Here is a 25664-nt window from a genome sequence, read left to right as displayed (position 1 = left end):
AGTGTGCTTCATTGGTCATCCTAATGGATGTTACGTCACTTCATGCTTGACACCTGAAGTTTGTTGTGTTTTGGGAAAACTGATTAAACAGCTTGTGATGCGCACACAACTCATACCAGCCACAGGTGGTAGCTCACGGGTACCACAGGTAGTAGCACCACAGGTAGTACCACGAGTAAAGAATATATAAAATCCTGGGCATTTTGGCTTGCTTGCCTGGGACTGCCAAAACAGCATTTGGTGGGTCTCTCTATACATGGCTGGAGCCTGATATTCAGTGAGGAGGATCCCAAGTAGCACAGGCCTGGAATATCCTCCCCATTAGGGCCATGCATATCTCAAGGAGATCAATGTTAACAAGATGTTGCCCACCGACTGATGGGAGTCTTGCCCACTCATCTCCCCTCTGCATGCCAAACTGAAAAGGAAGTTCTTACCGGAGGCAAGAAGACAACACTGTGAAGAGGCACAAAGAGGCTACCCCCAAAGACAGTGAGATGCTCCGTCAGGCAGACAATCTCCTTGGGGCTGGTGGCAGCTGTTGGGGTCACTCCATCTGCACTCCACTGCATGCTGGGAAAATGGAAGTACTGGCAAAGGCTGGCAAAAACAGAGACGCTGGCACGGACGGGGGAATGGCAGAAGCGACTGGTGATGTTGATGTAGTATTCCTGATGAGTCGCAGTGAGATGGTGACTGGATGGAAGAGGTCGACAGCCACAAAATTAGCAAAAGGGCATAACAGTGAAGTATCTGTAGCTACCTCTGGATTAACTAACACTACAGGGAATGTAAATAATCTCTGCAGTTTTGATCAGAGGGGACAAGGAGCACTGCCCCAAGGAGAACATGCTTTCATGTACTTTGAATGCTCGATATGAGACAAGTATCTGCTCAGAAGCAGGACCAGATTTAGGTTTGATGAAGCCCTAAGCTACTGAAGGTAATGGGGTCTTTTATATGCCCAGCTGTCCTTTGTCAACAACAAATTGTCGCTGTTTTTTTGTGTTGAAGATAGGCTATATGGTAATTTATGGACCTAATAGGTATCTAAAGCCATTTGCACATAACAAAATATGTATTTTATCAAAGCACTTGTTGAACTGAAATACAATTACAGGATCAGGTTTAAAGTGCTGCTTTTAACCTTTAAAGCCCTATACGGCCTAGGACCCTCGTACCTACGGGACGGCCTCTTCTGGTATTCCCCATGGAGGACCTTACAGTCTACAAATAACAACACCCTGAAGATCCCGAGGCCCAGGGAGATTAGACTGACCTTGACCAGAGCCAGGGCCTTTTCGGTCGTGGCCCTGGCCTGGTGGAATGCTCTCTCACAAGAGACCAGGGCCGCAAGGAGATTTGACATCTTTTCGCAGGGCCTGCAAGACAGAACTGTTCTGCCAGGCCAGGGTTCAGTCTGACTTATTTTCTCTTTGTATGAACAAGTACAAAGGAGGCTTCCCAGCCCACTCACAGGTCCTTCTAAAATCAGTGGAAATAGTTGGTCCTGGCAAGTATTAACAGCTTTCAATTTTAACTTGAGGATGGCCATTTGTCCAGTCTCCCCACTTTGGCTCGAGGGTTCAACAGTGACAGCAGCTCAAGGAATTGGGAATGGGAACAGCCTCAGGGTCAGACATGCTAGGTCCATGAGTAACCATAGTTTAGAGGTCCCGGGCCCTAAGGAAGTCACACTATCCTCCACCAGGGGCAGAGCCTTTTCAGTGATGGCTCCGACCTGGTGGAATGCTCTGTCCCATGAGACTAGGGCCCTTCAGGATTTAACCTCCTTCTGTCGGGCCTGTAAGACAGAGCTATTCCGCCTGGCCTTTAATTTGAATTCAGCCTGATCTTTTATTTCCCTTTTCTTCCCTCCCCCTCCCCTTTTATGAAGATCACCCACTCTGAGACCCCACAGCTAATTCTCCCCTGACCTCCTCGCTGGCCCAAGTAGGACCAATTCAGCCAGCTAGCCCTGGGGATTATTTAATTGATTTCTGATTTTTATTGTTACTCATGTTTTTATACTGTATTTTATGCCGCTTTTATAATTAAGTGTTTTACATTTGTTGTTTTCCACCCTGAGCCCAGTTTTTGAACCAGGAAGGGCGGGGTATAAATAAAATATTATTATTATTATTATTATTATTATTATTATTATTATTAGAGAATCTGAGAGAGAAAAGGGGTGTCTGGATAGGCAAACAACACTTACAGAGGAGAAATTAAGAGGGTGACGTCCCTATTGCGGTTTTCCTCCAGACCATTAGAAAAGGCAATTTCCTCCTTCAAGGTGTAGTGGAACTCATTGGGAGATGGAGAATTATGTCCGTAAAGATAAAGGGAGGGAACCTTCTCCTGGCTGAAACCAAAGCCTGGGAAGAAAGGATAGGATTGTTTCAGTCCACTTGCATGAGCTAGAGAAAATTAAGTATGAAAGGAGAGATAAAACAGGTTTGGAAGAGGAAGTACCACATTGCTGCTCACCAATGGAGTATAAGGACTTTGTGTAAGAAATTCCTGAGTCTCACTTACCATTCTCCACTATTCCCCTCCCACTTTTCGCTGCCACACTTACCCTCCATCACAGTGAAACTGACATGGACATGTGTCCCTGTCACATTGCTGCCTGATGCAACTTTCACAGTGAAGTTAACAGAGTCTCCCGGTGGGATGACCAATAGTGCTTGGGGCAAGTCTTGCAGCTTCTGCTGTCCAGCAGGTAATCGCAGGCTGATGGCTCTCTCCTTAGGCAGGTTGGCAACTGAGATCGGCGCTCCTGCTGGAGTGGTGAACTCCAGAAGTGCAAGGCGGGTGGAAATGGCAGAGTTGGTGTAGTAGTTGAAAGGGAAGGGGTTGATGGCAAGGTCCATTGTGACCTGCACCACCTCCTGGCTTTCTGCCAGCTGTTTGGCAAGCGTCCTGGGCACAGAGAAGAGGCACTCCGCAGAGGGGATCGTGCACAGCAAATTGCTGGCATCCGCCCTTTTCCCCTGAACGCGGATATTGGAGACGGAGAGCGACAGAGTCTCCTCATTCAGCACTCGGGACTTCATCAAGGACCTCATCAGAGCACGAGTGAGATTGAAAGCCGAGGAGACCCAATTCCTGAGGGTTGGTTCCTTCGACACGCGGTCATTTGCCACCATGTGCAGTCTCGTGTCTTCAGTAGTTAACATTATTCCTAGGAGCAACATGATGACATACAGTATTAAGAGATGCAGTCCTTTATAGCCGCTCACTCCTATACCTGTTTTCACAATCTCCCTTCAAGGGATTATGTTTGCTTAATGACCTGAGAGAAGGGCCCACTCACAGTAGGTTTTCATTGTGTCTTGAAATATACTTGGAGTCGAGAGTGGATTTCATGCTCTTTATTCAGCTCATAGTGGTGAGGAAGAATGGAAGTTCCCCCAGAATGTCTGCTTTATATACATTATTTACACAATGGGCCCCACGTGATTGGCTAATTCCAGGATTCTCCTGTAAGCCAATCAGGTTGCGGATTCACTTCCACCTGGAGCTGGATTGGGTGGCTCCTGTGGACCAATCAGACTGCTGCATTCTGAATCCTGTTCAACTCAGTACATAACAGTCTTCTCTGACAAATCTGCCAGGAAAGGTAGCTTTTCCTTCATACCAACTGCACTTAAGTAATAATAAAAAATAAGGAAAACAAAAAAGGCCAGAATTCTTTAAGTAGCTCCCAGAAATCCATAAGCATATGGTCTGCAAGAGACCTTTGCTTAGCATGGGTGTCATGGCCATTGTTCACTGTTGCTATGTAATGTAATGATACGACTTAGGTATTTGACTTTTTGGAGTCAGCCCTTGGCATTGATACGGAAAACAGATTCATATCCTTTCTTTAAGGGGCAGCATGAGAACAAAGGCAAAGGATAAAAGGAAGCCATGGGAGAAGTTCTGTCCACTTTTTTCCCTTCTGCCCTATTATGAACAATTTGATGAGTAGAGGGGAAGACAGGCCATGGGTATAATGTAGCTTGACCTGAAGTTTTATAACCTACAATACCCACCCTAGTCCTTTAGGTTTGTGGTGCCATTTAAAAAATCTAAATAAAAGGAAGACAGCAAGTTGTTTTGCTTCTGTTGGCTGCAGGGCTAGAAAGGGGAGGACCAGGGGCAGGAGTGGAGACAGAGATTGAATCACAGCTCCAATACAGCCCAAGTGCTGCCCCTGTAGTTATGGCAGTCGTCTGCCCTTTGTTGCCTACCCAGGATTGCCAAGATGCTGTTGCCAGTGGAGGCGGGGGTTTCGTGACCTTCTTTTGTCTCGCTGTGGATAACTTGGATCATTCTCTTGGCAGCTTCCAGCATTTGGGTACGAGATCCAAGGCTGAGTTCTTCTGGGAATGCCTGGTGTTGCAGGGGGGAAAGAGGACTTCTTCACTGATTGCCCAAACGCACAATTGTTCTCTTTGAAAGGACACATCAAGTGAGCCTCCAGCTCCCCCAGACCCCATTAGTTTCCTTCCATCACTCAGAATGATTTGTTTGTTTGTTGCATACTAAAATAAATAGATCAATAAGGCTCTAGGCATCTTACAAACGGGGTTGTATCCCATGGGACTTCCCCTTCCTCTCTTTCTCTGCTCGCGAAATCTGCTCTGGTCCTCCAGCTGGGTGTGTGTCAATGTGTACATATGTGCAGGTGTGCAAGTGAGAGGAGAAGAGGGGAGAAGTTGCATTGCACAAGCAGAAGTCTGCTGCATGAGCAGAATGGCAGCACTGGCGAGAACCAAGAAAGATAAGATGCTGCGGGAGGCAGATGGTTGCTCTTACTCTGAGTGATAATTTTTTCTCTTCTGCTTAAGGAAAGAGAGAAAGCTCCTGAGATGGGCAATGGCATGTCAAAACTAACAGCTCAGCTTTAGCTAGCGCAGGAGGGAGGAAGGAGAAATTCAGCATTTAAAGCTGAGTCCATCAAATCCACACTTTCTAGAACAATATGCAAACTGAAACACAAATATCCAAAATTCAGTTCTCCAAATTTTGTGATGCACTTCTCCAAAGAGTGTTTCCAAAAACGGATATCTATGGGGAAAGTGTACATAAACATGAATATGTCTCTGAAAACAAGATATGAAACTGCATTAAATTAGGAAATGCATCTTGCAAAAATGTCCACAGTCAAAACTACATATATAAACATGTTTATTGGGAGAAATTCACACTAAGGGCTAATCCGGACTGCCTCTTGCCTCTCTATTTTCCTCTGGGGAAATCCACACTTTAGCCCTCAGCTGGAGCAAACAGCAATTGTCAGGTGGGATAGCTCAGTCAGTAAAGCGTAAGACTCACAAGGTTGTAGGTTCGGGCCCCACGTTGGGCAAAAGATTCCAGGGACTAGGAGAGTCTGGTGGACCCTTCCAACTCTACAATTCTATGACTCTATTTTCTAATTTAGAGCTAAAGAGCGGGGTTTTCCTGGGAAATGAGGGGGTCAAGCAGAAAACCACTCGGCCTCATGCTTTCTAGGCATGGGGCAAGCAGAAGTGTGGCTGAGACCCTAAGATAACAGAGGAATTATCACGCATCACTTTCTGCAGGATTTGGGGATATATCACAAAACACTGTGAAAAACCTGAATTTAAGATTGGGAAACCAACAGATCCTTTTATATCACTAGCTCCAGCACAGATTTCTTGGGGAAGGGATTACTATGAAAGGACAGCAAATAGCACTAGTCAGCTTATTGTTATATTTACTGCCATTTGGATTTTCTGTCACAGGGTCCCAAATATTGTGGGCCATCATTGCAACACCTTCTTTGACTCCAACAGAGCAATGACAAAACATCTACTGGAGGAGTCCTACCACACAAGCCCTCAGTGCAGCACTAAGCTGAGCAACATCCTTCACACTGGAGATATTCAGGGAGGCCAGAGCTGCTGTGACATTGCTGCGGATGGAGATGCGGTCCCTCAGCTCCTTCATGCTATACCCTCTTCCAAAGTCCTGGAAAAAAACCACATGTGGCCAAATCACCTCTGCTGGAACAGAATACTGCCAAAAAGAAAAAGAAAACCTGCCCAAATGGGGATGATACGTATTTTTTAAAGTGCTTTTTATTATTATATTTGTGTATCACCTTTCCTCCCCAAAGGATATCAGGGCAAAGTAGAACATGGCCTGACAAAACTTGAATAATTCAATCGACAGTGAAGATACAAAAAACAACACGCCAGCCAATTTCCATATCACAACCTCATTCACTGTCGGGCGCCAAGTTCACTCCATCCCCGCAAAGCTAAGGTGTGTGTGTCTTCGGCTGGCACCTAAGTGTTAACAAATAAACAGGCAAGTGCAAACGGAGGGAGTGCCAAAACTGGGGTGTCACGGTGGAGAGCACCCTTTTTCCTAACTCTGCACAACAGATCCTAGCTGTGGATGGGACCGTGAGCAGGGCCTCCCTTGAGAATCTCAAGTTCCTGGGTGTGCAGGCATTGTTAACCTGTACGCAGATATAAAGCGTTCTCCCCCACCAGCAAGTGCTTACGTGATTCAGGAGGCTTATGAGAGCCAAGGAGTAGGGAATCACCTCCTGTGGGTTTCCTTGCTGGACTACACCCCACAGCTCCGACTGGCTCTTCTTCTTCAACCAGCTGGTTATGGTGTTGAATCCTGAAGGGAGTTCAGGCATGGTGAGAGTCAGGGTTCTGAAAGGGAGAGCGGACAGAATTTGCAAATACACTTTGTAAGTGCAAACATACTTTGCAAGCATCCCTCCCTCCTCCCTGCCCGTGCAAGCCACACTTAGAAAGGTTTTGCTACCATCCTCAAGTACTGAATGCCGTAAAGGTAAAGGGACCCCTTGTTACGATATTGAAGCAATGCTGCTGCAAAGTCCTAGCTTGAGAAGTAAACATGATGGGAATGTTGGGACTGCCCGTGGGAAACAGAGGAACAGTCAATTCACAGTGCGAAGCACCGGAATTAGCTCAGAGTGTAATATGAGCTCTTCCGTTTGTTCCTGTCCTGGAAGTACAGGAAGTGTTTGTCACGTCACTGCTGGAGTTTGAAGAGAGCAGTCATGTTTTTTGTAACGCTGCAAAGACAGAAATAAAAGCATGTAACTACGTTTCTGTCTATCTCTTTCCCCTGCCAGGGGGGGCAGGAAAGAGGGGGGGTGTTCTTCCCACGTTGGAGAAGAATCGCTGATCGAGACCTAGCCTGCGCTTGCTGGGGAATGCAGCCAGAGAGGTCAACAGGGAATCAAGCCGGGTGCCTGGGATTGTTGCCAGTTTCTCCTGATATGGGCTTGAATTCCCGACACCCCTGACCATTAGGTCCAGTTGTGACTGAGTCTGGGGTTGCGGCACTCATCTCGTTTTATTGGCCGAGGGAGCCGGCGTACAGCTTCCAGATCATGTGGCCAGCATGACTAAGCCCCTTCTGGTGAACCAGAGCAGTGCACGGAAATGCCGTTTACCTTCCCGCTGGAGCGGTACCTATTTATCTACTTGCACTTTGACGTGCTTTCAAACTGCTAGGTTGGCAGGAGCAGGGACCAAGCAGCTGGAGCTCACCCCGTCGCGGGGATTCAAACCACCAACCTTCTGATCGGCAAGCCCTAGGCTCTGTGGTGTAACCCACAGCGCTACCCGCATCCCTCTGAATGCCATAGTAACCTCATAATCAAGTACAGAACTGACCTCAAGGAAGTAACACAATGACTGCAGCTTTAATCTTTCTCCAGGTAGAAATAAGTATTGCAAAAGCAACGCTGTCTGCCAGTGGCAGTGCTGTGCTGCCTCCATCTTGACAGCAGCATCACTGCCATTTCCTAGAACAGTACAGGGGGCGGATGTTAGCAAGGTTAGGGCTGTGTGGGTGTGCTGGAGGGAATGCCAGATTAGCTCTGTTTGCGCATCAACGCAGCCCAGGCCTTGCCAACCTCCCCCCATACTGTCCTGGCAAGTGGCACTGATTCCACTGCTAGGACAGCAGCACAGCACAGCACAGCACAGCACAGCACAGCACAGCACAGCACAGCACAGCATGCTGTCTTCTCCTGCCTGTTCTTTTTTTCTTCCTGAGTCCCTGGAAGTACAAGGCACAGAGATCTCCTGCTCGGCCCATCCCAAGGAGGTCCCACATTTACTGGTTCAATGCCAAGGTCTTTGCTCCCCGTGAGTCTTCCAGCTCAACTAGGATGTTGACGCTGGTTTGGGTGCCAAGAGCGCCTGAGGGCAAGAAGACGCTGAAGGCAGACTTGACCCCTCGATATAGGCAGGAGTGCCAACAATGGCTGCTGTGAGGGGAGCACATTTTGGCAGTCAGGGTGTAGATCAGCTGCTGCTGCTGCGTTGGGCTGCTGTCCTCATCCATCCAACCTGAAAGAGTCAGAGCAGGAGATGCAGAAGGATATCTGATGGAGGAGGTGTAAAGGTATACATCACTTCAGCTTGGTCACATGAGAATATGAATCAATCTGGCTCCAACACAGCTGTATATGCCTGAGCCATGAACGAATCCCATGCAATGCTAGTCTATGTCTATACTCACACACATATACATAAATTACTGTCTAGTGGTCTGGCAGGCAAAATTACACATAACCCAGGTACCTACGGAGCCTAAATGACAAGACTGCCCTCCCTGCCTGCAGCTTCCACAAAAGTGGAGCTCAAACAGCTTCCAAAGGACAGCTCCTTGAGTTGCAGCTGTTCCAGTTCTTTAACGGCACTGAGATCCCCACTGGGGAAATCTTGTTGCGTTACTTACCCATGCACTGAAATCTAACTGGTGTCTCCAAGATGTAGATATTGTTTTCTGGTCTCAGAATGCAGAGCCCTCCCCTGGGTGGGTGGTTTGGGGTGAGGGTGATGCCAGCTTCTCCCTGCAGCTGTCCTCTAGGCTGAGTGACCAAAACGGTGAAAGTGTAGTTCACTCCATCCTGCAGGACTCCCTGCCTGATCACCAGGTCCCGGTTGGAGTCCCCAGTAGAAGTGGTCACATTGTCCAAGGTCAAAGGCTGGCCATCAGAACTCCGAGCTCTCCAGCTGTACTGCAAGGGCCAGACAGCACAGATCACGATACATCAGAATGGCGCCTCTTTTTAAGAGCAACTAAAACCCTGCTGCTCTATAGCCCTGGAATCAGAAAAGAACATCTCACCAGCGTTCCGTTGTCGCAGCTTTCGCACCGTCCAGACAGCGTGACATGGATGCTGCTGCTGACCTCGTAGCTTGACAAAGCACTGCAGGAACGGCACTCCAGGGTCACAGGCAGGATCTGGCTAGATGCGATCGAAACCTGCCAGCGGACACCCGAGTCAATATTAAAGTCAGCCCCAAATCAAGACACAGCAGGCTAGTGGGTACAAATGGAGCAACGCGACCCTACAGAAGAGGAGCAAGATGTCCAGCAATGGAGGAGTCCCTTGGACCTCTCCCAGGCAATGTAGCAGAACTGTGGTGAAGGGTCCATCAGAGTGTGGACAAAAGCCAGTAGTGTGTCTAGGGGGTTTGCCCATACTGCACTTGTCCCTGAGTGCTAAATCCTAACATTTGGTCTCGACTGGGCTTGCCAGCTTCATAGCAAGCATATGTGCATTTGAGCGTTATTCCAGGGCTTGGTGCTTTCCTTGCCATTTGGCATCCCTACGTACATTGTGTTTCTTTGTCAAAAAGAAAAGAAGAGGTCATTCAACAAGGCAGTCTTTGATCTATGTCTTTGATACAAGAAGACAGGAACTAACTGTCCAAGTCAGCAGGGAGGAATCACTCCCCTTCAGGAACTCCCTAGTGCAGCTGAGGGGGCTGTATGGAGCGGCTTGCATTCAGAGGGTGTTCTGTGGAAAGAAAGAAAAAGCTCTGTTTTTAAGCAGAACTTTCTTTCTTTCTTTCTTTCTTTCTTTCTTTCTTTCTTTCTTTCTTTCTTTCTTTCTTTCTTTCCAGAGGAAGTGTTTTGACTACAAGGCATTTTTATGCAGGGGGTAAAACGTTTCACTTTTAGGAGCATTTTCCCCTCAGCAAACTCTTCAAAAGGACTCCCTATAAGCAACCATCAGCGACTGCCACATACTTGTCCTGCACTACATGTTCACCGTGTCTGTCTGTCTGTCAATTTATATGTGGGGAAGTCAGAGTGGCAACGTGAGACTAGAGAAGGTAAGAAAGCCAAGCTCACCGTCTGTGTCACCCAAGCAGGATCTTTACCAGGCTTCCTCACAGTAAGGTTGAAGTGGTAAGTTGCTCCTGGATTCAGCATAGTGTGTGGGACAATCACTCTGTCCAGGCCTGCCATAGCAGGGAAGCCACATAAAGTTGTGGACACATTAGGTGCCTGTGGCAGAGAGAAGTTCAGTTAAGGGCCTTTTGCATTAACTATTTCTGCTCTGATGCTGAAATTGAGGCTGGAGGGGTAGGTAAAGCCATAGCTCCAAATGCAAAATGAACTGGGAGCATACTCCAAGTGCACTGTTGTTTCTTCATTTCCAGCTGCTGGAAATTTGGTGCCTTCTGAATTTGACAGAATTTGACATAGAGAGACACCAAATTCACAAAGTGTTGAATTCAAGCCATGGCTGCAAAGTTTGAATCACCAAGCAACGTGTGATGGCAGGTGATCCTCCCACCTGTCAAAGTGGCCTCTGGGGAATCAGTCGCTTCTGGATTTGGCCCTCCAGCAGAATCCTGTTTCACCACCCCTGCATTAAAGCCTTCATGTAAAGGAAAACCACCTTTTCAGGTTATGCTTCTCATTAGTTAATCAGCACCAGGGTTTCCCAAACTTTTTGGACTACAACTCGCATCATCCCTAGCTAGCAGTGTCAGGGATGGTGGAAATTGTACTTCAAAAACAGCTGGAGACCCTAGTTTGGGAAACCCTGATCTAAACAATGTGTCTTATTGGTGCCATTCCAGGTCCTTTTCTTACCTCCAGTTGACAGTCCCAGTGGTATGCCAGAGAGGAGTTTCCACCCTTCTCCACATCAGGGTCATATGACTTGCTTCCATCTAGAACCAGATCCATTTTGGCTGTCCCTCTCCTCCAGGATCCTCCTTGGATGACTGGAACTAGCTTGCTGGAAAGCACAGTCAAGTTGCTGCAAGCCATCCGGGCCAAGGGTGTGTTCTCCAGAGAGATAGTGAAAAGCAGGCAGTGAGGACCAACGTCCAGGGAGAGCTTGGGGAGCACAAGGCGAGGGGTTAGCACATCTACATGCGGTAACAAGACTGCATCGGTCTTGGACAGAGTATCACAGTTGCAGCTGCGAAATATCTCCCACCGATACAACGCCCGGTAGGCTGTGCATTGTTTCAAGTCCACATCAGCCTCAAAGTAGGTGGTGTAAGATTTGGAGATCACAGAGAGAGGCTCAACCAGCTTCAGAGTAGGGCTTTCACAGAGCAGCTGCTGCACAGTTACTTTTGACTGGGCCAAGACAAAACTGATGTTGTTGTAGACTCTCACTTCTACCAAGAAATCACCAGCTTGGCGATATTTGTGAAATACTCTCTGATCTCCTTCACTGGTGAAGGTTTTGGGCGAGTCCCCAAAATTCCACCCCATGTGAAGGTTGCTGCCACCAACCACCATCAAGTCAAATGTCACGGTTTGATTGACAAATGTCCTGGTGCCATTGCTGGACAGGTCAACAGTCACTACTGGCATCTCTAACGTTCTTACCACCAAGAGAGTGTCTGCACAGAAAGCATTGGTGGCCTCAATCAGAATGGTTAAATTGTCTTTGCCAGAGGGGGTATATGTCACCTGCTGGCCTGTGACATTATAGTCGGGCAGCCCAGGGAGCCGAAATGTCCAGGAAAAAGCAACGTTCTCTCCAGCTTGCACGGCTGCTCGGAGTGTAAGTTCTTTGTTGGCTTCCAGAATGGGTGGGCAATCATCTAAGAGATGCAGCCCCTTCACCTTCTCTAAGACCTTCACCATGATAATATCTGTCTGATTACTAACATTGTTGTAAGCAGATGCCAGCACCTGGTGATAGGCTTTCACTGGAAAAGAAAAGTGGAAGATCCCCGCAGGGTTATCCACGTGAATCCCCAGTGAGGGGAAGTAGAGGGCAAAGGTCACTCGCGAGCCCTTCAACACACACAGTGTAAAAGTAACCTCATCATCTGTGCACACTGTCCTCTTGTCCACTGTCACAGCCAGTCCAGCCACAGGGACTTGGACAGAGATGGCACCCAGAGCTGTACTCTCGCTAATGTCATTCCAGACCCGCAGAAACACTCCATAGTCTCCGAACTGCTCAAATCTGTGAGAGATGTTCTGCTCACGGGAGAGGATCAGCTTCTCCTCTTCCCCCCTCTGTAGCTGCCATTCCCATGCAAGGTCAGATCCTGCATCCACCATGCCCAGAAGCTCTACTGAGGTGCCTGACTTCAGGAAGAAGGGCTGCATGATTCCTGCCACGCTGAAATTTGCCCCAGAAACAGGTTCCTGCACTCTGAGTTCTGTGGAGCCATTGCTGGATCCCAGGGCATTGTAGACTGTGACAAAGACAAGCTTGGAGCCTAGGGTGTTATAGATGTGTGAAAGGGAAGGTGTGGTGGTAAGCAGCAGCTGTGCGTCCTCCTGCACCTTCCACTGATAAAGGAGATCTGTTCCTGACACCACAGAAATGTTCAGGTTCACTGGCTTTCCTACTGCAACATTATCAGTGGCCGACTGAACCTTCACACCATGAACTCTCTCCAAGACTTCCAAGGTAAGGCTGGTGGTGACTTCACCCAGTGCATTCCCAGCCTTCACCTCCACCAGGAGCTCCCCACTTGTATTGGGGCAGAATAAGAACAACTGTCCTTCAGAAGTAAACAGCAGATGCTTTCCTTTCAAAGCTGCCCAATGGAAGGTGACATTGGAGCCCTGAGCAACCTCGCTGGAGAGAGAGAAGGCTTCCGCAACGGCCACATACTTGTCCTGCACTACATGTTCACTGTGGATTTGCACCCCTTGGACTCTTTCCTGGACCTCTACAGTGACGTTTGCCTTCTCTATGCTCACAGCATTCTCAGCTACGGCAAACACCACAAAGGTGCCAAGAGTGGGGAAAGTGTGAGTGAAAATGGCTGCTCCCTCTTGGAATCCAGTTCTTTCACCAACAGCCCAGCGATAGCGAACACGATCCCCTGCAGCTAAAGAAGATCTGAAGGTGACTTCCTGCCCTGCCTCGCTCACTGGTTGCTCAGCATGTAGAGTCAACAGCTTGACTGGAGTAAGCACCGTCATGGTGAGTGTCGCTGTCCTGTGACTGACCAGATTCTCACCCACCACCACGATGGTAAAATCTCCTGCTTTTTTATAGGTGTGGGGGGCTCTTTGACCCACCTGATGAGGTGAGGCATCTCCAAAGTCCCACTGAAATGCGGCTGTAGTGTCCCAGCTGACTTCAGCCACGAAGTTGTAGGGAGTGCCCACAGCTAGAAAGATGCCCGTTTCACCACTATGGTGAATGGAGATGGTATTAATGGCCTGCTGAGCTGTGATATTTACCGAGGCGTTTTGTTGGCTGACCATGTTCCACACAGTCACAGTTACCATATACAACCCAGCCTCCAAGTACACAAATGTGATTTCTGGAGTTTTGGAAGGCACTGGGTCTTCACCGATGCCAAAATCCCAGTGGTACCTGTACTGGTGCTGAGGGTCGGGTCCTGGATCTACTTCAGCCAAGAAGGAAAGCGGTTCCTCTAAGGCTACAGCAGACATTGGAGCCAATAGCTTAACTGAGCTGATTTTGTCCTCTACACAAACGGCTAGTTGACGGGAAGCACTGCTCATTGTGCCATAGACAGTCAGATTCACCTGGTAATTCCCAGCTGCCATGTAGCTGTGAAGGACCGTGGGGTCTCCATGACGAACAGTGGGAGGGCAGCCATCTTGGAAATCCCAGCAGAACATAACCCCTTTAACTGGCCCTGTCACAAAAGCTTGGAACCGGGTCAGCTCCCCACTGGAGAGACAACTAGGAGCCAGGATGCTGCTAATACGCAGTTTGTAAATGTTGGCTATGGTGGATGCCTCAGTATAGGCCGCAGCACTGTGAACTGTCACTGTTATTGTGTATTTTCCTTCAGCAGCAAAAATGTGAGAAACAACACCGTGTGACAGATTTCTGTAGATGGATCCATCTCCCATGTCGAAAGACCACCTGACATCTGTGCCAGAGGTAACTGTGGCATTGACAACTGTGACTGAACCGAGGTCACTGGGCCCACTGCACACTATGTGCAGGCCCATAATTCCTTCCCTGACAGACACCAATGCCCATGATGTTATGTCACTGAGATTGTTATTGACTCTTAGGGTCACATTATAAATCCCGGCCTTTTCAAAGAAATAGCACACAGTAGAATTTTGCCCCTCCTGTACAGGTGACCCATCGCCGAAGTTCCAGGAATACCATATGCCATAGAGGGAAGGAGAAACCAAGGCCTCAAATCGTGTAATCTCTTTAACCAATGGAGAAGCTGGACTGGACAGTATGGTCACCAGGGTTATGGGAACGACAGCACAGACTCTGGCCATTTGGTGAACTTGCTCATACTTGTTGAGGGCTTCAGCTCTGACAGTGTAGTCACCTACAGAAATAACAATTAGCACGTATCACTCAGGAGTGGTAATTTTTCAGAAGCTGGATGTTTTCAATTTATTGCTCATAGCTAGGTTTCTGCTTTATGTGTTAATTAAAATACAGGTTGTGCCTAATGTTAGTCATACGCAGAACAGACCCATTGAAATGAATGGACATGACTTATAGGTCCATTAACATCAATGGGTCTACTCTTGAGTTTGACTAGCATTGGCTATTTAAACTGTTAATTATCAGATTCATATTCTGTCTTTCTGTAAGGGGTAACAGAATGTAAGATATGTAAAATGTGCATAAATCTAACCCCAGAAAAACCCAAAAGCTGTTGAGGTAGATTGAAGTGATTGGCAGGTGACAGCCAATTTAAGTGCAGGGGCCTCAGGTTCCCCACGGCTGCCACACAGCAGGAAAGCTCCTTCCTCACTTTACAATGCACCTCATTAGCTTTGCTTCCCTTCCCATATGCGTGTTCCTGTCTTCGTCTCAGTCTCCTATGATGCTGTTGCCTCACCTGTTCTCTTCTGGTTTCCTAGATTTCAGCCTGCTGGTTCTTAGTCAGCCTATCCTGGCACCTATTTTCCCACACCATTTTTAACCTTTCTCCCCATAGCTCTCTCAGCTGCTATCTTCTCACCCATCTATTCTCCTCCTCTTCATTTCAGGGAGAAAGGTGTGACTTGAAGCTCCTTGAGCTCCCTAAGTTATCTCCTAGTATCAAACCCATTTTCCTACCTGGCTGAATAAAAGCATGGGTCACCCTTGCTGACACTTGAACTCGTTCTGTCTGTGGATCTGGTCGTGGCAGCTGAGCATCGTAAGGAGGAGCCAGGTTGGTCTCTGCCTCTGGGCTGCCATCACCAAAATTCCACCTGCAAACAGAAATACAGACCACAAATAATGCATTGGATATACTGTGGGTAACCGGCAGAGGTCACAATGAGAGTGGCAGTGTTTCCTAAAGCATCTGCACAAAGTGACAATTTGGCACAGAATTTCTACCAGTGATGCCTGTTGACCTGCCTGTCCATGAACAAAGGAAATCTGAAGGGAGACTCCTGCATGAAACTCTCTGAATTACATTTCATCAGGAATTCAGTTCTATCATCTGTGACTTGAATCAAGATTTTTATCACACTATATGTGTTTGCTAACTTACCAAGGCCAGGAAGTTTCTGTTATCACCAACACAGCTATCCTAATTGCCACTTTAACTGTTTTATTTTATGTAATTATTACTCTCCATTCTTTTTGCAATTTGCTTCCCTTTGATCTCAGTGTTCTCCATTCCCATCCACTTGTGTCCACAGGCCAAACACCACAGGGGAACCCATATATTCCCTGTTAATTAGGGATTATACTTCTTGTTGCTGGTGAATTGGATTCTGGCCCATAAATCCATAGCAAATTTGTTAGTCGCCAAGATGCCACAAGACTCTTTTGTTGGTTTTGTTGATCTGGAGTACTGAAAACAAGACCCAGAAAGTTCACCCTATCTCTGCCTGAGATTGGACTGGACTCAGCAAAGGCAATGATAAATTCCTTCCCAGAGTTTCTTCTGTGCCCCTTATCACATCACCCCCTCTGGTACATCTCCCACATTACCTATCACCACCTTTAGCCCCTGCCAAAAATTCTGTTTTCCACAAGATGGATACAATGTTTGCTGCCAAAGGTCTGGAAGTCAAGCAATTTGCAAGTCCTGGTTGCACAATTTGTTATTTCAACACCCCAAATGTCTTTTCGCTATATTTATTCCTTTTCCAAAAGCCATCTCTGGCATGGTAGTTCTTGCTTGTGGGGTACACTAAAGTGGGGACATTACAGGAACCAACAGAGCAGGTAACTCCAGGGTACCTTGAGAGAGCAGGGTGTTGAATTGGAGTACAGTGGTACCTCGGATTAAGAACTTAATTCATTCTGGAGGTCTGTTCTTAACCTGAAACTGTTCTTGACCTGAAGCACCACTTTAGCTAATGGGGCCTCCCACTGTCGCCGCACCGCGGCTGCACAATTTCTGTTCTCATCCTGAAGCAAAGTTCTTAACCCGAGGTAATATTTTTGGGTTAGCGGAGTCTGAAACCTGAAGCGTATTTAACTTGAAGCGTATGTAACCCGAGGATACCACTGTATCCTTTTTTAAAATTTTAAGTTCAGTGATTCTCCCAGGCACTGTCATGTTCTGAATCTGACTTATAGTTCGATCAGAAAGCAGCTTTCTCCAGAGCAGATGAACTGGTTATTCTGATTTTTGTTCGTCTGCCTTCCCCTGAAATAGGTGACTTGTCTTGCTTACATTATTTTAAGCAATTTGCTTTGCTGGCCCCTGTAACACCCCCCATTTTAGTGTACCCAGTGGTGGTCTACTGTGATCTGAATTGGACTGTTGCCCTGCAACAGCCTGGTTCTTGGGGATCTTCTATGCCTCGTGGTTCATTTTCTACCAAACCAGTGTGGCTTTCATGCACAGGCAAAGTCACAGATGCAGTTTACTACACCTCCTGAACATCACCGAATGTGCCAAAAAAGAGGGAAGGGGGGAGTACTACGAACTGTCATATATTTAGGGGAAGATACCAGGTCAGACTGTTTGTGCATCTATGCATAGGATGAGACTGAGTTGGTAGCTGCTAACTGAGTTAGCGATTCTATACTAAAAGCTAAATTGGGATGAATTTAGCAGAAGTGTTTGTAAGTCAGCTCAAATGAGAGGTTTTTCTGCAGAAAATGATGGTGTGAATTGGCCTTGAGTAGATACACTGGCTGTTCCCAAAGAGCTCTTCCCTAAGATTGTGTGTTCCTTGCAACTTGGATTTCGGTGATAGGCAATCACTTGAAAGCACCTATCCAGACTTCCTTGCCTTGCTTCTTACCTCACCATGACATCCACGGCAGTGTCTACTTCCACCCTGAATATCATAGTCTGGGGAACATTGACTTCCACAATTCCAGGGAGTCCCAGCAATTCAGGGTGAGCCAAGGGGTTCATGGGTTCAGCTATGAGCATCAGTTCCAAAGATTTGAAGCTCACTGGGTTCTTTGCTGTCAACTATGAACAAAGAGGAGAAAACCAAGAAACCTTTGATCCCAAACCAAATAAACCACCCAAATCCCATAAGTCACTGAAGCATCTTCTGATAATGTTCATAGCAGCTCAGCTATGCATTTGCTTCTGTAAGGTAAAGGTAAAGGGACCCCTGACTATTAGATCCAGTTGTGACCGACTGGGGTTGTGGCGCTCATCTCGCTTTATTGGCCGAGGGAGCCGGCGTACAGCTTCCGGGTCATGTGGCCAGCATGACTAAGCCACTTCTGGCGAACCAGAGCAGCGCACGGAAACACCGTTTACCTTGCCGCCAGAGTGGTACCTATTTATCTACTTGCACTTTGACGTGCTATCGAACTGCTAAGTTGGCAGGAGCAGGGACTGAGCAACGGGAGCTCACCCTGTCGTGGGGATTCGAACCGCCGACCTTCTGATCGGCAAGCCCAAAGCTCTGTGGTTGAACCCACAGCACCACCCGCGTCCCTTATTTGCTTCTGTAGAGAGAGACAAAAGAGAACAGCTTGAGTCAGGAAGTCCCTGGCTCAAAGGAACTCTCTCTGTTATGTTACAGTCTCTCTCCCCCCCCCCCCCCGCCTCATGTCCTCACCTTTCTAGTCTTGGTTCAATTTGCTTACATCAGTTTGTAATTTTTTAAAAAATCAATCCATGCAAGAGTGCACACAGTTTCATTACATATATTCATTTTTGTATGCAATTTTCACATTCTGACATGTAATGTCTCCTAATAAACTGGACTACCTTATAGAGCTGTTGTATGAAATACTGAGATAACAGATATAAATTGCTGTACAAATACTACTTCTATTCCTTGAAATGCCCACATGTGCAATGCTCTACTATGGGGTTGCTGTTATTGCTGTTGTTGTTGAATGGCTTTGGTTTCTCACCTTTAACTTATACGTAGCAGGTCTCTTAAATGTGACACTGTAGCTCTGACCATTGTAGGCAAACATATCCATGTTATCAATCACCCAGGTGTAAGAGACAGAGGACCCCTGGCTGATCTCAGCAGTAAATACCTGGTGAAAGCAAAGAAGTTGCACGATGAGAATAACCCATATATTGGCTATAATGGCTGAATTTTGGGCTAAGTATTGGGAAGCAGTAAATGAGTCTGGATCTGGGTAGGATACTTCAGTGACCTGGGACTGAGGGGTCTGTGCACTGCCTAACACTTCAATAACTCAAGATCATGACTGCATTGTTTCCTAGTTCAGAGGTACAGTCCTTGCCAATTCTGCAAAGCCACAAAAATCAGTATAGGGTATGCATCTATGTACAATATATTTTTTTCATATAAGAATAGCTAGCTGTGCCCTGGGGTCACTCCAAAAACAATGACAACCAGTTCTTCTGTAGCTTACCCATTGGAAAGATGCCTCTTTCATTTGCAGTTTTCCCCCCTTGTGATGTTGTTGCTGGGGACTGTTTGGTTAACTGGAACGGCCAGAGTATCAGAAGGTCCCTGGACCACTATCCTCAAAACATGACACCAGACACCCCTCACATAAAACAAAGAGTTAACTTTGGAAGGAACATCATAACCCACCTGTGACACATCCACTAGCATCCGGCATGGTCCAGGAGGCACCACCCTGAGTCCATCAATGGCATCATGTGACTGGATCTTCACAGACAACTTCTGGGCACTGACCTCATTGGAAGCAAGGATGTCCAAGATCTCCTCCTCTCTTGGTTTATCCATGACAAGCTTCACCGAGGAGAACCAGGTGTCTGTGGTCTCCCTGTAGCAGGAGGGGACATGCAGCACAATCCCTGCTGGGCAAGCAGCCACAAACGGCACCCCAGCCATGTCCACTGGGGACATCCAGTTAGCCACAGCCTTGCAGCCGGAGGTGATCTTGACGACCAGGAAAATCTCCTGCTTTGTGGGTATGTTGAGCTTCCCGCTGAGTGGTGTGGGGTAGATAAGCTGCAGATCACTGACTTTTGACTGCACTTGCACTGAGCAGCTGGCCTGTGAGCTGCTGACAGCATTTCTCACTGTGGCGGTGTAGGTGTAGGTACCAGACTCCAGCCTTTGGGCCAGCATTGGAGGGTTTGCCAAGCTCTTCATTGCTTGAGCAAAGGTCACTCGTAGGTCACAAAGCATGCTGTCCACCCAGGTGGGGTTGGGCGGCCCAGGGATAACTCCTTCCCACCAGCCCTCCTTCATAAGGCTGATGTAACTCTGTCGCCAAGGGGAATCCGTGTGGGGATGGCACTGCAGGAAGGAGCCCCTATCAGTGCTGTGCTGTATCCCTATGATGTCACCCGGATGGACAAAGATCTCTTCTTCTGGCAGGAGAACCTGAAACGCACAGACAGCTGAAGCTAATCAGAATCATTGGGAGGCAGCCTCCATTTAAAGTACGCACACCTGGTCTTCATTCAACTCCTTCCTACAGTTGTGCACAAGAAGCAGAACAGTGTACCAGCAAGTAATGCTAATATAAAACACCACAAGACCACCGCAATCTGACCTTTTAACATATGTGGTGGAACTGTAAGGTATTAAAAGAATTCTGGGAAATGATATATAATGAATTGAAAAAACTGTTTAAAATAACGTTTGTTTTTTTAAAAAACCAGAAGCCTTTTTGTTAGGAATTGTAGGTGTAGAATTACCGAAGGAGCAGAAAAGACTGTTCATGTACACAACGACAGCCTCCAGGATGCTGGTAGGCCTGGAAAGAAGACAGCATCCCTACCAGATTGGAATGGCAGACCAAACTGTTGGACTATGCAGAAATGGCAAAAATGACCGGGAAAATCAAAAATCAGGAGGATCAAAATTTCAACAAAGAATGGGGGGGGGGGGACCACTGTAAACATTTGAACTCTTTCGCAGGTTTAAAATAACTCTTGTAATGTAACAATGACTTTGGACACAATGGGCAACTTTAAAAATTGGAGTGTCTTAAAATGTGTAGTAGAAAAGTTTAAGTAAAGAAACCATGGAGAGGTAGAGGGAAGTCTAAAGATTTGGAAGAATCTTGTTTATTTGTTTTTATCTATGATTTTGAATGTAAACATTAATTTGTAAAAACCAAATAAAATTTTAAAAAGACCACCAAAATCTGAGCAGCACGTATCGGACTGAAAACAGGGTTGCCATGTAGCTCCTCCTTATGACTCATTTGTAAAAGCAGATCTGAACAAAAACATTTTGCATGGCTGCCGAAATAGCAAGGTGGGCCAGGCTAAAAAGAGGCTCTCAAGGTGAAGAGGTCCCATGACCTGGGAGCTATCACAGCAAGTGTTTTCCATGTGGAACCGCAGAACCACTTCCTGTATACCTAAGGCAAAACAAGATATGTGAAGAACCTCAAAGCATAAAGCAAACATTGGATGAAAGACAAGGGTAAGGCTTGTTTGCAACCCCAAGGCAACTTCTGAATACACTTACGTGAATGTGGGTGTTTTCATTGCTGGGGGCAAGCAATAAAGGCAGATCAGCCACTATGGAATAGAATGGCGAAGCCCCTTTGTACCGCGGAGGGTATGGGAATGGCTGGGTGTGAGCAGTTGTGTTCTCAAAGGCATATGAGCTGCAAGGGCTGGAGATGTTCAGGCAACGATCCTTTAAAGGGCACCACTGTTGCCCACTTGGGCATTCACCCATGGCATTACAGAGTGGCTCATAGTGACAGCAGGCAAAAGGTGAATGAAGCCGTTTGCACCCTGAGGAACAAATAAAAGGGCACTGAATTGCACAAAAGATACAAAACCAAAAAGCCAGATGTCATTTCTATTTTAGGAGTGTGCATCAGCTCTGTAACATAAAGGTAAAGGGACCCCTGACCATTAGGTCCAGTCGTGGCCAACTCTGGGGTTGTGGCGCTCATCTCACTTTACTGGCTGAGGGAGCCGGTGTACAGCTTCCGGGTCATGTGGCCAGCATGACTAAGCTGCTTCTGGCAAACCAGAGCAGCGCATGAAAACGCTGTTTACCTTCCCGCCGGAGTGGTACCTATTTATCTACTTGCACTTTGACGTGCTTTCGAACTGCTAGGTTGGCAGGAGCAGGGACCGAACAACGGGAGCTCACCCCGTCACGGGGATTCGAACCGCCAACCTTCTGATCGGCAAGTCCTAGGCTCTGTGGTTTAACCCACAGCGCCACCTGCGCCTGTACGGGGGCTCAAATAACAAGGCAAATTGGGATGATTTGCAAATCTTTCCCCCTCCCAAGCTGATGTCCAAAAGTCGCATGTTGCCCTATCACTCTGTTCTTTCTAAGCTTCTCTTTATCTTATAGCTCTAATTTTTTCTATATTTTTTGTTTCTCCAGGTCCGTGGACTTTGCAGTAAGTGAGGCTGCTCAAAGTTTTGCCAGTGGCACACTGAAGACTGAGTATTTTTTGCTAAAGCAGTTTTTTTTAAAAAGAAGAAGTTAAAAACTTCATTTAAGGGTTTTCTTTAAAATCCTATCTTGTTCTGCTTTAAAACAAAAGACAGAGCTCTCAGGCAGTTTTACAGATGGTCTCATGCTGTCAAGCCTATTTCCAGTCACTGGAAAGCAAAGACCAATGCAAAGCTGCAAAGTTTTTTGAAATGTGCAGGGGAGAATATTTTAAAGAAAGAGCAAGAGGCAAACATGCTCCCTCCTCATTATGGGGTAAAGTGAATCACTTTTATTTACCCCACAAAAAGCCCCTGGACCAATCTGTCGGCAATTTGGCAGGTTCACTGCACTCTGGAGGGACTACTCTGCCAGTAAATGTCATTTACCTTGGTGAAAAACAGGGGGAAGTTATAACATTTTATATTATCTATGGTAGCAGATGGGGAATACAGAGTTTTATTTTTTTAAAGGGTAGTTCAGAACCTAAATTAGAGATCGAAGCAGAGAGAGTACAGAATGACTTAGAAACAGATCAATATCGTTTTAAACCACGCAGATATACAGATGCAAGGTGAATGTTTGGGCCCACGCACACACTCTTATCAAATTTATTACTGTGATCAGCATATGCAAAGGTTGTAATTTAAGTACCACATTTTAGAAGAAATGAGTGTGACTGGAAGGCAATTCCAATTACAAAAATGAATTAAATGGTGGAATTAACAAATTGGGAGGGGGGGGGGAGAACTATAAGAAATCTGCAGCAAAGCCATTTTCCTCAGCTGAAAACAATATGTTGCTAGGGAGAAATGGCAACTTATTTTTTAATTAAACTGCTTTAAAGAATAAAGACAGAATCTGTTATTCTTTGACCTAAGGGATTGCAAGGAAGGGAGCAGAAGGGGTTTCTCCCTTACCTGGTGGAATCAAATGTTGACTGGGACTGCAATATGGACGGAAAATCTGGAAACGGGCCTGGATTGGCTTATTTGTTGCTTGCATAGCAAAGTCTAGGGAGGCGACTGTTCCATTGTGGCTGAACCAAAGGCCTGGAAAGAGCATCAGCTGCAAGACAAAAGCAAGTCAAGGGTAGCTGGGGGGCAGTTTAAGATGGGTAGAGGGTTTAGGGCCTACAGTGGACATACTGAGCAACAATGGCGCCACAGTTGGTTTTTTTACATATGAGGTAAGCTACAAGAGACACATCAGATTTGGAAATCAGGGTTTCCCATGAACTTCTAATATTGGGCTTTCTGGGCAATTTTCTACTTACATAGATGTTGGATTGTATAATGCTGAGATCACTGTCAAAAAGCAGCAGATTTCTCAAGGTCCCTAAGCAACATCTTGTGGAATAGAATATGTATTTGAAGCATGAAAACAAATCAGCCCTGGAAATACATTACCTCCACTTTGCTGCCCCCTAAGAAAGGAGCTGCCTTTCTGGTGCTGACGTTCTTCACTTCATAGATAGCGCTAAACCTTGGCATTCCCGTCAGGAAGAAGTTTGGGCTTGGAAGCGCAGCTGTAATCACAGAGCACATAAAAAGGAAGTGACAATGCAGTCCTATAACATCCAATAGCGAGGCAGGGTGAGGCTGTGTTGCTCTGCTGGCTTCCCAACACTGCCTGTTGCTGCTGCTTACCAAGACGGTGTGGGGAGCTCAGAATATAGCAATCAGGGTTAGAAGCTAGACTTGGCTGGCCTCTTGGCAGACCCTGCTTTCCGCTTCCTTTCAGCCCTCTCCTATTTCCTTTTTGTGTCCACCTTCTTCACCATTCAGCACTTCCTCATCAGCAGGAGCTCGCATTCAGTTTCATCATTCTTCCCACATCATGGACTAGAAGGCTCGTTTTCAACCCCTTGCAGGAGGAATTATTCTAGTCCATTACAGATGACCCATCAGTCTCTAGAGCAAGTTCACTGAGTTTTTTTTCCAACACAACCTGCATCTGTCCTATAGCTGTCTCCTAAGCTGCCCATCTTTCCCTATTCTCTGCTCCTTGGTTTCCTCCACCAAGTTACCAACTCTGTCATCCCATGACTGCAAAGTTTTCTTACCGACCTTCAAAAAGAGATTTCATCACAAGGATTTCGAAAGTCCAAGTCTCTAAGGCTAATGGGATTGCCCCTTACAACTTTGCTCCAAGATTCCTGAACAGATTAGAACTACCTGGTTGTCTTTCTCAGCTTCCTTCTAATGAATCCTCCTCTTTTGAGAGGAGTGATCTCATTCGATGAATAATAAAGATCAGCCTATTCATGTTTGTTTCTGCATTTATTGTTTAATTTATATGCCACCTCACATCAAAATAGGCTTCTAATCTGTTTGCAAAGTACATAAACTGGTTACACAGACATTATAATATAGACACCCACAATGAAAATACACAGTAATACCACCCCATCAAAACATTTGCAAAAAAAAGACTCCATTAAAATAACAGAACACAAACTAGAATGCCTCCAGTACCTCCAATTGTCTTTTCACAGATGAATGGTGATTTCTCTGAGCATGGGTTACATCTCCAGCACCCTTTTGAATCCGCTAGAAGCATCTTCACACACATTTCCTTCCCTCCCTCGGGTCGGCCTGAGGACATCCAGTTCTGGAATGTATCTGAGAGGCCCCCGTCAACCCAGCGCATCGACCCAGAGGAGCCAAGGTCATGCAATCCAATCCAAACGGTGCCAGCACTGCTGATAAGAAAGACAAGGAAAGGCAATAACTCTGGTAACACCACAGACTGGGCCAATATTTGGAGAAAGAACAGGATGAAGCCAGTGGTTTTCAACCAGTGTGCCATGGCACCCTAGGGTGGCTTGAATGATGGTCAGGGCAGGCAACACTGGCCTGTGTCCCTCTTTCCTTCCCTCCCTCTCTCCTCAGGGAAGGGAAGGGACAAACAAGTCGCAGGCCCCTGTGGGGCAGTGTGATGAGGAACCTCTATTTGGGGCAGGAGGGGCAGCTCAGAGACCAGGGGTGGCAGCAGTGGCTGCCCAGAGGACTCCAAGGAGAGGGGAGAGGAGGGGAGCCTGAGGGAACACTCCACAAGGGAGGGTGTTTGAAAAAAGGTGAGAGGCTGCCAGTTCTTCAGGCAAGGGGTGACATAACTGGGCTCCTGAGCCCCACAGGGGTGCTGCAGAAAGAATATAGTTGATCAAGGGAGCCGGGGACTCCCTCTGGGGATGAAGCCATTGATCGTTGTCATGCTGCTTGACATTTCATTGTTTAGCTTGATTGCACTATACTTGCCTGATGCTAAGGCAGTCTGAGAATATTTTGAACAAACAAGAAACAAACAAGCTATGGTTGGTTTAAATAACCCTCATACTAACTTTATGGAAACAGCTGAACCATGGGTCATTGCTAAGCAAAATGCAGTTTGATCAGCAAGCAGACAAGTGTATCGGCTTCAAGTAAAGAGGATCAGAAACAGGATTGATTAATCTGTCCCTTTTGGTTCTCTGTTTCTCATTTTTCCAATCAATTTCAGGTCTTCACAGTACTGCATATATTTTTTTGTTTAAATACCCTCACAAAAGTTCTTCAGCATATTGGTGCATGTTTTTGTTAATAAACACATTTTTGTATGCAGTTTTGAAATACACATATTTTTGCAAGCAATTTTCTGTAATATACTGCATTTTTGCCTGTTACTTT

At 46.6% G+C, this 25664-nt stretch overlaps 1 protein-coding gene across 4 annotated transcripts in view; it reads right to left on the bottom strand.

Moving 5' to 3' along the window:
- Positions 1 to 25664, bottom strand: part of LOC310839379 (polycystin-1-like) — a gene marked incomplete at its 3' end in the record, with an annotated part of 61991 nt that overhangs the window by 20675 nt on the left and 15652 nt on the right. For all 4 annotated transcript variants that reach the window (XR_014561481.1, XM_083727914.1, XM_083727913.1 and 1 more), the window contains exons 9-27: positions 24474 to 24700; positions 23406 to 23524; positions 22917 to 23064; positions 21061 to 21335; positions 19201 to 19962; positions 18539 to 18670; positions 17458 to 17633; positions 15320 to 15456; positions 10909 to 14576; positions 10159 to 10314; positions 9145 to 9282; positions 8752 to 9034; positions 8129 to 8360; positions 6524 to 6683; positions 5842 to 5982; positions 4239 to 4380; positions 2582 to 3187; positions 2219 to 2378; positions 438 to 696 (exon numbers count right to left, since the gene is read on the bottom strand). Coding sequence is in view for 3 of the 4 variants with exons in the window: in XM_083727914.1 (XP_083584040.1) it covers positions 438 to 696; positions 2219 to 2378; positions 2582 to 3187; positions 4239 to 4380; positions 5842 to 5982; positions 6524 to 6683; positions 8129 to 8360; positions 8752 to 9034; positions 9145 to 9282; positions 10159 to 10314; positions 10909 to 14576; positions 15320 to 15456; positions 17458 to 17633; positions 18539 to 18670; positions 19201 to 19962; positions 21061 to 21335; positions 22917 to 23064; positions 23406 to 23524; positions 24474 to 24700 (7921 nt within the window). The remainder of the gene's footprint in view (positions 1 to 437; positions 697 to 2218; positions 2379 to 2581; positions 3188 to 4238; positions 4381 to 5841; positions 5983 to 6523; positions 6684 to 8128; positions 8361 to 8751; positions 9035 to 9144; positions 9283 to 10158; positions 10315 to 10908; positions 14577 to 15319; positions 15457 to 17457; positions 17634 to 18538; positions 18671 to 19200; positions 19963 to 21060; positions 21336 to 22916; positions 23065 to 23405; positions 23525 to 24473; positions 24701 to 25664) is intronic.

The sequence above is a fragment of the Podarcis gaigeae genome (genome assembly GCF_964106915.1).
Source record: "Podarcis gaigeae genome assembly, chromosome: 2".
NCBI lineage: Eukaryota > Metazoa > Chordata > Lepidosauria > Squamata > Lacertidae > Podarcis > Podarcis gaigeae.
This window is presented reverse-complemented; position numbering and strand designations above follow the sequence as displayed.